Source organism: Eptesicus fuscus, chromosome 17 (genome assembly GCF_027574615.1).
Source record: "Eptesicus fuscus isolate TK198812 chromosome 17, DD_ASM_mEF_20220401, whole genome shotgun sequence".
Lineage (NCBI taxonomy): Eukaryota > Metazoa > Chordata > Mammalia > Chiroptera > Vespertilionidae > Eptesicus > Eptesicus fuscus.
Window position 1 is genome coordinate 53,780,948 of NC_072489.1, and position 13,217 is coordinate 53,794,164.

The following is a 13,217-nucleotide window of genomic DNA, read 5'->3' on the forward strand; positions in this document are numbered from 1 at the left end:
TTCCTCTCAGGTGTGGTGCTTTCTGCTCTGGTCACGTCACCCGTGACACCCCCTCACTTGGAAGAGCTGGCACCTCCCCGCATACATTGACAGGAAGTCTCACTTCGTCTGCACGCACACCCGGCGGGGCGGGTATTGTCAGTATCCCCATTTCACAGATGAGGGAACTGAGGTTCCGAAGGTTTAGCAATTGCCTAAGCTCACACAGTGGGTGTCCACCACAGACACCTGTAAGGGGGCACATCTCCCCCCAGGCTGCACGCCGGAGTCACCGGGACAGGTTTCAAACCCAGCAGCCATGCCCTCCCCAGACCAACTAAGTCAGAATTAAACCAACACTGACTCGGACCACGACCCTGCAGCCCAGGGACCAGAGTGGCTGCCCAAAGTGGCACCGTGAGTTTGGGCCGAGCTGGGCCAGAGTCCAGGACCCGGCGCCTGCCCCTGCCCACCCAAGCACTCGCCTCATCACGTGAATGCACTCCGGCTCCTTGGTGAAGCTGTAGGCGTAGCCGCTAGACGTGGTCCCAAAGTCGACGGCCACCACCACGAGAAAGGTCTGCTGCTCCGCGACACTCGAGTCGGCATCGTTCTGCAGATACACCAGGTAAGGTATCGGGGAGGGGGGTCGCCACGCCAGGCTTTCAGGAAGATGCCCCGCTGTCCACCCACTGCCCAGGACGTCACTGTCTGGCTCAAGCCCTGGGGAGAGGGGAGGCCAGCTCAGCTCAGGGAGGCGCCCCTAAGGGAAGGGCCAAGCCCACAGCTTGCCACCACGCCCTTTATCACCTGTGCATGCGCGGCTACTACAGACACCACCCCCAGGGCCGGAGCCCCTTGGCTCTGAGTGACAGCCTGCCTCCCACTGTTCTCCCCAAGTCCCCGCGCAGACCCGCAGCCACTGCCCAGGGGCTTTACCAGCTGTGCCCGTGCACCGCCCTGGTGCCCACTCCGCCTGCTCCGGGTGTCAGGCCTGGGAGCAGGGCTCCACATGCCAGGGGCCCTGCCGGGTGCTGCCATAACCACGCAGGACCCTGGTGAGTCCTGTCCCCTCAGGGCGGCCCCCACCTGCCTGCCCATGCTGACACCCAGGCCACTGGCTCCCACGGCACCAGCCCCCCGGGCCCAGAGAGGGACAGGGACTCGGGAGGCTGACCTGGCCGGTACCAGGACCACTCAGTCTCCACCCAGGAACACGGCGGGCCGCTCCGCCGCCTCATGCAAACAGACCCAGACAGCCGAGGTAATGAACACACACTCCCACACACATGTACACGTCTTACCACGATATGGGAAGGGGACAGAGGCGTGATCCCTGTGTCCCCGAGGCTCCGGGCAGGAGATGAATATGCAGACGTGGGGGCCGTTTCTGGAAAGAGAAAGACAAAGCACGCTCCTTAGAGGTGGTGGGGGCCGGCCTGGGAGCAGGAGCGAGGCTGCGTGGTGGGCCAGGCTGACCCCAGCCACAAAGTTCAGGTGTCAGCACCCCGTTACCTTTAGTATTTAAAACAACCAAATGAGCCCGAGCCAGTTGGGCTCAGTGCAGAGGGCATCAGCCTGCGGACTGAAAGGTCCCGGGTTCAATTCCTGTCAAGGGCACATACCTTGGTTACAGATTCCCCAGCCCTGGTTGGGGTGCGTGCGGGAGGCAACAGATTGATGTGTCTCTCTCACATTGATGTTTCTCTCCGTCTCTCCCTCTGCCTTCCACTCTCTCTAAAAATCAATGGAAAAAATATCCTCAGGTGAAGATTAACAAAAAAAAATAAAATAAAAAAATAATAATAATAAAATAAAAATAAAACTTGACCAAATAAGACATTCCTTTTCTCCCAGGGACCCGCAGTCCGCTCAGTAGGTGCCATCCAACTCCCACTTAGCAGGGCGTCTGCCAGGCCTCAGATCGCCCCCGTCCTGGCTCCTGCCCCCGCAGAGCCAGCTCTAACCCAGGTGTCATCTCCTGCCCCGCTCTGGCTTGAGGCCCCGCCAGCCTATGGGGACCTCATCTCTCTTCGGTGACATGGAAGGTGTTGACATTCAGTAAGAAAATCCACAGCGGAAAGACAGGTAGGCTAGCATTCCTGGACCCCGAAGACAGGCCACACAACAGATTCAAGGCCAAACCCGCGAAGGGCCACCAGCGAAGCCGCATGAACATCGTTCTGCCGCCTGCCCTGCTGCTCCTGCCGTTATTCAGGCGCAGATATCTGCCCTGCACCTTCTCCTCCAGCCCAGGGGCTCTCGCCCAGGAGTGAGCACCAAGGAGAAGTCACACGGTGCCCGGTCAGGGCTGGAGGCTCCGCACGGCTGCCCCTGCCCGCTGCCCAGGACCGGCAGGGCCGCAGGCAGCAGATCAAGAACTGTGGGCTCGCACTGCAGAGATGATGCCAGTCCCTGGGCACCTACAAATGCCAGGCGCCATCCGGGGTGCTCTACAAATACGGCTCCACTCAGCACATAGCCTAGTACCTGGGAGGGGAAAAATGGTAATTTGCTAAAATAAAACTTGTGGTCAAGGAAACCCAGAGGGTGTGGGGTGTCTGAGAAGGGCCTGTCTGCTTCGAGAGGAGACCAGGAGCGGCTCCCTCGGCCTCCGCTGTCAATCACTGGGTGACCCCACGCACTTGCCGATTCTTTTTCCCTCCTTGGTGAGAACTCAAACGTGAGGATCAATTCCAACCTCGGGGAGAAAGGTGGCAAAAAATCAACTGGCTGGGCAAAGGACTTAGACGTTTCTCCAAAGAATATATGCCAATGGCAAATAAAGATGTTTAACATTAGTAATCATTAGAGAAATGCAAATCAAAACCACCATGAGATACTGTTTCACACCCCCTAAGATGGCTGTAATAAAAAAGAAACAGAAATGACAACTGTTGGCAAGGATGTGGACAAATCGGAACCCTTATATCTATCGGGTGGGAATGCGAGATGGCACAGCCATTGGGGAAGAGTTTGGTGGTTCCTCAAAAAGTCAAATATAGAATTACTGTATGACCCAGCAATTCCACTCCTAGGTATCTACCCCAAAGAATTGAAAACAAGGATTCAAACAGATACTTGTATGTGAATGTCATTGCAGTCACAATAAGTACAATGTAGAAAGAACCTGGTATCCACCAATGGATGAATAGATAAACAAAACATGGTATAGCCATATAATGGAATATTATTCAGCTGTAAAAAGGAATAAAATTCTCATACATGTCATAGCATAGATGAATCTAGAACACATTATGTTAAGTGAAATAAACTAGGCACAAAAGGTGAAATATAATATGATTCCACTTATATGAAATATCTAGAATAGGCAAATTCATGGAGACAGGAGGTGGATTCGAGGTTACCCGGGGCTGGAAGGAGGCAGAACAGAGTGTGTACTGTTTCTGTATCGGTAAGGAAAAGGTTTTGGAAACAGATAGTGGTGAGGTTACACAATACTGACTGCAATTATTTCCAAAAGTTTGTACACTTAAAAATGGTTAAAATGGCAAATGTTTTTTATTTAAAAAAAATCAACTTGCCCTAACTGGTTTGGCTCAGTGGATGGAGCGTCAGCCTGCGGACTGAAGGGTCCCAGGTTCAATTCCGGTCAAGGGCATGTACCTTGGTTGCGGGCACATCCCCAGTAGGGGGTGTGCAGGAGGCAGCTGATCGATGTTTCTCTCTCATCGATGTTTCTGACTCTCTATCCCTCTCCCTATATTTAAAAATAAATAAATAAATAAGTTAAAAAAATATCAACTTGCACATCTGAGAAGGGAAGCACTTTTTGATTCCTATTAGCACCCAAAGCTCAGTGCTCTTGAAAGGAGAATGGAGACAGAAGCCAGGCTCCTGGACCAGCCTGCTAGCTTCTGCCTTCTTGGCTGATCTCCTAGCACAGGGGCAGCCATTGCTATAAAAGCTGGGGGATTTGGCCTCTCCACTAGGGGTCCCAGCCAGATGGTCCTTTCCACCTGTTGGGGAGACGTCTGCCCTGCCCGTGGCCCTTGGGGCAGCCAGCAGAGAGATGCCACCCTGCACTGGAGCCACCCTCTCTCCACCTGCTACCTGGAAGGCCTACGGCCATGTGTCCACGTTTGCACAGAAGGTCTTGGAAGAAACCAAATGTCTAATTACCCAGAAAATCTGGTGTTGGCAATTAGCAAACAAGCTATTATCTGCAGACGTACCATCCACCCCGCCGTCGGCTTGGCTCTAATTATCCCATCACTCAGCCCTCCTCAGAGCATGGCCCACGGACTAGCACGATTGCATGTGTTGGGCCACACATGCCTCGGGCCCCAGAGGACTCGGTTATTCAGGGCAAGAACCAAGGCCCTGCTGGGTTCTCCCTGTGAATCCCTCCCCCTCTGTCTCTGTGCGGTAGGAAATAAATCATTTGACTTGCTGATCACTCAACCAGGCCTTGTAGAGGCAATTAAACTTCATGGACTTCTTCCATCCAAAATTAAAATGCAGCTACACTGTGTAATGATTTAAAACTGATCTGCAAAAAAAAAAAAAAAAAGGCATGCCGCAACATTTTTATAGATATGTGAATATCATGCTCACCCAGATCTACAGCTCTCCACATCCCAAATCAAAGGTAAGCCACCGCCTGATGAGCATCAGTCCAGCGCAGGAATATACAAAGCCTACAGCAGGGGTCCTCAAACTTTTTAAACAGGGGGCCAGTTCACTGTCCCTCAGACCGTTGGAGGGCCGGACTATAGTTTTAAAAAAACTATGAATAAATTCCTATGCACACTGCACATATCTTATTTTGAAGTAAAAAACAAAAGGGCAAAAACACCTGCATGTGGCCCGCGGGCCATAGTTTGAGGACACCTGGCCTACAGTGACAACTTTGTTCTCTAGCTAATGTTTCTTTATCTATTTAGGATGTCAAAGTGGTGCTCAAAAATTCTTGGGGAGCCCTAGCCAGTTTGGCTCAGTGGATAGAGTGTCAGCCCTTGAACTGAAGGGTCCCGGGTTCAATTCCGGTCAAGGGCTCGTACCTCAGTTGCAGGCTCGATCCCTGGCCCTGGTCGGGGCTCGTGTGGGAGGCAACCAATTGATCTCTCTCTCTCTCTCTCTCTCTCTCTCTCTCTCTCTCTCTCTCTCTCTCTTTCTCTCTCCCTCCCTCACTCCCTTCCATTCTCAAAATCAATGGAAAAATATCCTCGGGTGAAGATTAACAAAACAACAAAAAAAATTTTTTTTTAATTATTGGGGGAAAGAACATGGAAAAGCCTCCTTTATCCCTGAGGGCTATGGAAAGTTTCTGGCGTGCTAATAGCCCCAACAGAGCTTGAGAGCTTCCATTCGATAAATAAGTGGTTAGGAATAAATACAAGGGGTCAGTGGAATATTACCTACTGATCTAAGAGTACTTGACAGATCTATGCTAACAGACAACGAGAGAGAGTTGATGCATGAGGTGTCTATATATACAAAGTACATGTCCTATGACCTGGCTCCCAATACACAGGGGCCATTCTGTCATTAGCTGCGGCCCCATTTATGCTTCTCTGCAAAGCCAGTACAATAACATCTGCCCGTGACTGCTCCACCTCTGTGATATTCCAGGTCAGTACACACAGGGTGACATGGGCACACTGGGAAGAGGAGAGAAAGGCAAAGCTAAAAGCCCAACAAGAATGGAGATTTGTAGAGTGCAGGCTTGGAGGAGAGAAAGGAAGCTGATGAAAAGAAACTGAGACCCACCTGTGAAGGTAGGGAGAGGAGGAGAGATGAAAGGAAAACGCTTTGCCAGGGAGTGTAGTCGCGGGTAAAGCCAGAAACTCTGGGAGTTTGAAGAAGAACCTACCACACTGCTCCAAGTAGATTAAGCAGACACTCAAAGCATCTCACCCTTCCAGCACTAAGTTACCCTGACATGCAGTAACACAAAGGGATTTGATGATTTCATATCAAAAAAATCGGAAAAACACATTTCAGGAATGCAACCGCTGAGCCACACAACCACGGTTTCATGGAAAGGAAGGGACACTGCAGCTTTCTGGTCAACCACCAGAGAATTACTGTCCGGTCTCCTTTTTCCTAATTTTAGCTAATTTACCAGCACTTCTGTCTTGTAGATTTACTGTGCGATCCTTTTTAGTTTAGTGTATGTAAAAATGAGTTGATTCGGCGGTTTCTAGGTTCACTCTTAACCTGGGACCCAACCCCCAACACATCACTTTTAAAATAATTTTTGCAGCAAAGGGGGTAAAAATATTAAAATATTTTTGCAGCAGAGGATATAAATAAGTAAAAGAATGACGCGGGATTTTTTTAGAGCCCCAAACCAGGTAGTTGAGGAGGAACTAGTTTAACTTGGTAGGTTAATGCTCATTGCACTTGCCTTCATGGTATAAAAATTAAAACAACAGGTTTCGGCGGGGCTCCTGCTATAAAATGCGAGACCTAAAACTCAGACACATTGTATTTGCTCCGGGCTCTAATGGTTTTACTCACAGCAGAGGTTCTGAAAATAAAAATGGGTTGGATAGAGGTATGTCAAAGACAGCCATAACTCAGAAACTTGCTTGTTGCTCTCCTCTGCTGGAGACATTAGTCAGCAAATGGCCGTGAGCAGAACTGTAGACTTTCCGAGATACAGTAAATCGATCCTGCTCCATAAACACAACATTTTAAAGGATGAAGACAGAACCACGGGCCTGCCTTTATTCTACAAGGCTCCAGGCTCATGCCTCATGCGAAATGACCGGTGGTCTCAACAATGGTGACTCCCTGGCTCCCTGGTAGGAGGCATGCAGGAGGCAGGCGATGGATGTTTGCTGTTTCACTCTCACATGGAGGTTTCTCTCTCTACCTCTCCCTTTCTCACTCTCTCTCTCTCTCTCTAAATAAATAAATAAATAAATAAATAAAGGAAAAGGAGGATTTTTTTCAAATATATTTTATTAATTTTTACAGAGAGGAAGGGCGAGGGATAGAGAGTTAGAAACATCAATGAGAGAGGAACATTGATCAGCTGCCTCCTGCACACCCCCTACTGGGGATGTGCCTGCAACCAAGGTACATGCCCTTGACCAGAATCGAACCTGGGATCCTTCAGTCCCCAGGCCAACGCTCTATCCACTGAGCCAAACCGGTTAGATCGGAAAAGGAGGATTTTTAAGGTTGTTATGCTTTAAACATGCAATGGATGTTTTCATTCTTTCCTCCTCCTGGTTCTGAGATGACAGGCAGCTGCTGACAACTGCCTAAAGTCAGGCTGCTGGAAAAAAGCTCTCCACTTCTCTCTCCTCACATGCCCTCCCTGCAGTGTCATTTCTGAAAACTGATCAGTGCAAGGTCATGTGTAGGTTACTGGCAGATACCTTTTAAAAAGGAAAATAAAAGTAATTTATTACCCTATAACAGGCTTCATGGCTAGCTGAACTAATGCATTATTACCGTAAGCTGAACAGCCATTTCAGTAAATAATTTATGGATTTTTTTTTAATCATCTCAGCTGATGTCCAGAGTAAATGGAAATTTTATTGCATGAACTGGGAGACCCTCCTGGCTGCAAAGAATACCAAGTGTGAAACAGTCGCTCTCCAAATGCTAAACAATAATTATGGAAATGAGCCTTTGCAGTGGCAGAAACCACAGCACCTGGCACAGGCTGAGTGAGAGGTTGTGCTGGCCCATCCTGACCCTGGGCAGCATCTTCCAATTACCACCCCCATCCCCACCCCAGATGGTCTAGGAGATGAGCTGCCCCAGTGAGAGAGAGCTGGGGCAGCTGGCATTCCCCAGAGACAGTGAGATCCCCACCCCTATAATCCCAGATGGTGAGTGGGGCAGTTCGCCATCTCTGTCAACCACAGGTTCACATGCACATGTGTGTCCAGGCCAAGGCTGGGGGAGGTGAGGAAATGGTTTCTACTGGCCTTCCTGCTAATTTTCATGAATTATATTCAGCAAATTGGGAGCCCCACTTCTGCCTCATTCTCCAGGGCACCCACCTCCGTAGGAGGGAGGAACAGAGAGAGGAATTTGGTCATCGGCACGCACCTATAATCCCAGGTCAACTGGCAAAACCTAGATTGGAGGCAACGCTAAGGACAACAGCCAGGTTTCTCCAAAATACAAATTACAAGAAAAATATATAGGAACAGAGGAGGGGTAACTATGGATTAGAGGTTCTCAAACTTTAATGTGCATCAGAATCCCCCAGAGCCCTGGTTAAAACAGATTGCTGGCCCCACCCCCAGAGTTTCTACTCGAATTGGTCCAGGACAGCAGAAAATTTGCATTGCTAATGAGCTCCCCGCCCACCCCGACCTGCCTGAGACAGATTGCCCTAGCTTAAAACACAGAGCAACTGCAGTCATTGCCATGCATGGGCCTTGCATGGATCATGATTCAAATGAACAGAAAAATTTACATCACTTAGGAGACAATTGGAAATGGTCTGAATTATAAACACTGACCAGATATTGATAATATTAGCAAATTACTGTTAATGGTGTAGTTATGTAATGTTTAAGAGTCATTATACTTTAGAGATACATTCTGAAATGTTTACAGATGAAACAATATGATGCCTGATATTCATGGATGCTCAATACATTACTTACCCTACTTCTGTATGTTTTAAGTTCTCCATAACAAAAGAGTGGCTGTTTTAATATACCAGTTACATGTCTGTCTCCCTGGCTTCAGGAGGGCAAGACAATATTTTGTCTTATACAGAGTACAGGTAGGCCCCCCAGACATTTTATCAAACGAATGATCAAACTCATGAGAATATGCATGCATTAGACCTACACAGTTTGCACTTCGAAACCTTGGGAATGTTTCGGACCTGGGTCTTGGAGTGGATGAGGGGTACATGTCCAGCTGGCTTTTCTGGGGCTGAGGCTGTTGGGATGAATCTAAACAGCCCAGAAGGAGTCTGAATTTTGCTGGCTCTACCGTTACCCTTGCAGACAGCAAAGGAGGCATCCAGCCACCAACTGGCTCCCACTCAGAGGGCTCCAGCCCAGCCTCAGGGCCCTCCTAGACTTTGAAACCCCTCTGCGAACCCAGGGCCACAGAAGAGGCCAGTGATTGTGCCCCCTGCTCCCCCCCACCCCCACCCCATCACTGCTGGGCCCCTCTGTGTTCTGAGAAACCAGAGCCTGGCCCTGCAGAGAAGCAGGGTCTCTTTAAGGAGCAGGACACACCCATTTTGCTTTGTTCAGACTCAAAGGGCTCCCAAGGCCATATGGGAGGGGCAAGAAGCCTCAGTGAAGAAGGTCTTGGCATCTTCTCTCCAGGGGATGAAATACCAATGTCAGATGTCACCCTGGGACCCTTTGTACTAGAAGAACAAGCTCTAAGTCTGGAAGGGGCGGAGGGGGGGGGCGAGGTGGTCCCTGTGGGGGGCCAGGGTATAGGCACAGTGGCCTCCATGCTCAGGCAGGGCAGCCAGGTTGGGCCACAAGGTCAAGGGTATGTCTCCTCAGAACCAGAACAGAAGCAAAACCCAAGATCTTAGGAAGGTAAGGAAAAGAAAATGGCTCCTGGTGACTGCAGAATAGGGCGTGGCGGGTAGAGAAGCCACAGGTGTGGACCCTCAGGAGCCGTGAGAAGCTGCCTCGCCTCTCTCTGGCCTTGTCTTCACCCTGGGAAGCGGAATCCCAATCCCCAGGGCCTCTATCACTGTGTCTCAGTGAACCGAGGAGGCAAAATGCAGAAGAAACCCTCCGAATAAATAACAGCCCCACCCACCACTTGCTGAATTCCTTCCCAGGGTCAAATTCTTGTACACTTTTTACTTTAGGCTCTTTTGCAAGTTTATTCAAACTCATATTATTAATTTGAAATTATCAGAAATGTACAAATCCCAGAAACCTAGCAGGAAAGCTACGGTGGCCAGCACTCACTGAATGTGAATTTCACACCAAGCTAGGAGCCTTAAGGGCGTAGCCCATGAGACCCTGCTGTTAGGGGGCTGGGAGGCGGTGATTATTCCCATTCTGTGGATGAGAAAGTAAAGCTTTCTCTCCCTCCCCGAGCCTGCACTCCTGTTCCGGACCCAGCGCCAGGTCTCCACAGGTGCGTTTCTCTTCAAAGATGAGCTACTGAGAGATGTCCACACGACGCCCCGTCCCAGATGAGCACACAGCCTGAAGGAAGTCAGGAGGTCACAGCCACAGGGCTCTCCTGAGCTCAGGCTGGCTTCTTCCGGGCTTAGAAGATTGTGTGGCTCGAGTTTCCTGGGGCTCTGAAACCGAACATCTCAAAAGCCCAAATTCTTCCAATCCAAGATCAGGGTGAAGGAGGAGCTACTGATAACACAGAGGCTCAGAGTCAGGAAAGCCTGGGCTCCGATCTTAGCATGGCCCCTTCCCAGACCCATGACCTGGGCGAGCTCCTCAGCCTCTCGGAGCCTCCGTTTTCTCCACCTGGAAAATGGGTGGAGGGTGATAGACTTCCTAAGATTGCTAGAAAATAGCACACAAATCAATGAAATAGGATCTATAAAACCTGGTGCATGATGAGCACTCCATAAATTATAGATGTTATTTATAATCATCACCATCACCACCACTATCATCATCAAATCGGTCCAACTGCGGCTGAGAAAATGACCATGTCCTCAATTTAACCGTCCCACCAAGGCGGAGAGAGGGTAAGCACCTTCCTGAAGTCACACTGTAAGTGCCCGTCTCCAGTGCCAAGGTCCTTCCTCGCCCGCATTCCAGCCCAGGCCCCAGGACTCAGTCCCCGCCCGCCTGGTACCACTGTCAACCTGTAGCCCAGGGCAGTGGAGCGGAGTCTGGAGGAGTGGGGATTGGGAGCGAGCGCTAGTGGGCGGGGGTTTCTGCTTAGGGCGATGAAAATGTTCTGGAGTTTGACAGTGGTGATGGTTGCACAACCCCGTGGACATAAAAAAACCACTGAATTGTATACTTTAAAGTGGTGAATTTTATATGTGAATTATATCTCTATTTAAAAAAATATCAAAGGGCTGCAGAAAACCACCTTGCAAGGAAAACCATTCCCTCCCCCCCCACCCCCCGGGACATTCCCACCCCGGACATCGCTCCCCCACCCTCCCACGGGCCTCCCTCTGGCAGAGGCTAACCTCTCCGCCTGGCAGACTCTGCAGCAGGCTTCCAGGCCCTGTCAACCCCAGAGTGTCTGACCGCGCCCGTGGCAATCGCTGGCACTGCCTCTCCCCAGACACCCTGCTCTCTGACAACACAGGAACGCAGGCACAGAGCAGGGACGGCGCCCAGCCACCGGCTGTGTTTTCACTTTTCCCCTAGATGCTCTGAGGCTGCCAGCTGGCCGGAGCGGGATGCCAAGCCCCATCCCGACGGAGAGCTGTGGACCGAGGGCTTGTCGGTGCTTCCCGCACAGATAAGCAGTTGCCCAATAGCCAGAATAAATGCGAGGAGATGCCCAATGACCTGCTCCATAACCAGCCCCGTCGGTGGAGTCACGGCCTCATTCTGTCAGGAGGGCAGGCCACACCGGCGTTAAAACATTCTTCTGTGTGACTATTGGCCTGTGAGCTGCAGCTGAGCCAGGGGCCGGCGGCAGGAACCTGCCTGAGAAACGGCTGCTTCCAGATCAAAGAAAAGAGACGGCAAATGCCACAAGACACTCAAAAGGGGAGGCCAAGCATGGACCACCCACTGCAGCCTGGGGGAGGGCTGCCCAGGGTGCTGGTCACCCCTGGGACCCAAATGCCCTCAGCACAGGTGGCCCTGGCCCCTGTACGCAGAACATCCCTCACCTGATGGGCATATGGAAAGCCCTGTCCGGGACGCTTGAAGATTTCCTAAGCTTAAAATCCCACATTCTTTCCTTTTTTTATACAAAACCTTCAACGGTGGACTGACATTCTTACCAAGAAAGCAGTAGTAAGCTGGGTTAAAATATTAACTTTAGACTTTGCTAAGCATGCCTGGCAAAATTTGAAGAGTAACCACCCTTGAAAGGAGCTAAAATAGAGTATCTACTTCCAGAACGGTAAAGAGAGAGAAAAACAGAGAAAGAAAACCAATGAGCGATTCCCCTGAGGACCAAATCTGCTCAAAGTCTTTTCCCAAGAAATAGAGATGGACTTTCTGGGAAATGCGATTTACTTCCTCAGGCTACTCCAGAGCGCAGGGGCGGAAACGCCCAGCTGGGGGACTCACAAGGTCCCCAGGGTGTCCCCTGACCCATCTAAGGCCAAGCAGCGTGATGAGGCCAGCCGGGCCTCCCACTTAATACACTGTATGAATTCCAGGGAATATACACGTTCTATGTGTAGGGATCACGGGGAGGCCACACAGATGGCCGCAGCATATTCAGACTCATCATGGGGGCCACACACGCTGGTGCTTGTGTGGGTACTGCCCACGCGTGGGCTTCGGTGCACTTGGCTCCAGGACCCCTGCTCCAGCCCCTGCAGGGCCAGGGTAGGTAAGAACCGAGGTCCGGGGCATGCGACACTGCAGCCTCGCCACCTGTAGACAGCCGACTGCCCGAGCTTGGACTTAGGAAAGGTGTCTGGGGCATCTGAGAGCCCAGGTGGTCTGCCCGTGGCTCTTCCTCACCGCTGCCCCTCCTTCCCCCCCCCCCCCCCCCCCCTCCCGGCCAGGGTGCAGGCCCACCCGCTTCCTGAAGCCGGCCACGCAGGGCCGTTTCTCTGGCGTCACTGTTCTCTTTAAGAGCTGCAGCTGGAGCTCAGTTAATCAGTGGCCACCCCTCTGCAGAGCAGAGCGCTCCAGACACAGGGTGAGCCGCTGACTCCCGCAGGCACCCCCCTCCGGAGCCTGGAATGTCAAGAGTGCAGGGTGGCGACCTCCCCTCCGGAGGGGACCTCTGGGAGGTGTCCACAGGAATGCCTGGCTGGAGGAGGGAGCCGGTGGCAGGGAGCCTGCTCGGGCCTGTTCTCCCCAACCCCCCCCCCTTCTCTCTCCCCCCAGACCTAGGAGGGTCCTGAAAGCGCACCCACAACTCTGGGACGTTCTGGTTAGTGGACGAGAAGGCCTCTGCAAGCTCACCATGCAGAGGGAAGCAGCGCAATGCTTGGGCATCACCCAGCAAGCTCTTCAGCTGGGAGGACCAGGCCATGGGAAACAGCCCCCATTCCCCACCCCCCGGGGGTCTGGCCGTGCCCTCCTTGGCCCTTCCCCTTCGGGCTGCCATTAGTCTTGTCTAGTGAACACACATGTGCATTTAATTCGTGAGAATCCAACCGTGAGTTCTCAGGCCAAAACAGAGCACGC

At 51.4% G+C, this 13,217-nt stretch overlaps 1 protein-coding gene across 1 annotated transcript in view; it reads right to left on the bottom strand.

Annotated features, from left to right (window-relative positions):
- The window catches only part of HSPA12A (heat shock protein family A (Hsp70) member 12A), a 111,999-nt gene that overhangs the window by 23,049 nt on the left and 75,733 nt on the right, over positions 1-13,217 (bottom strand). Inside the window, exons 4-5 of the mRNA XM_028149551.2 lie at positions 1,284-1,369; positions 465-592 (exon numbers count right to left, since the gene is read on the bottom strand). Coding sequence (XP_028005352.2) covers positions 465-592; positions 1,284-1,369 — 214 coding nt within the window. The remainder of the gene's footprint in view (positions 1-464; positions 593-1,283; positions 1,370-13,217) is intronic.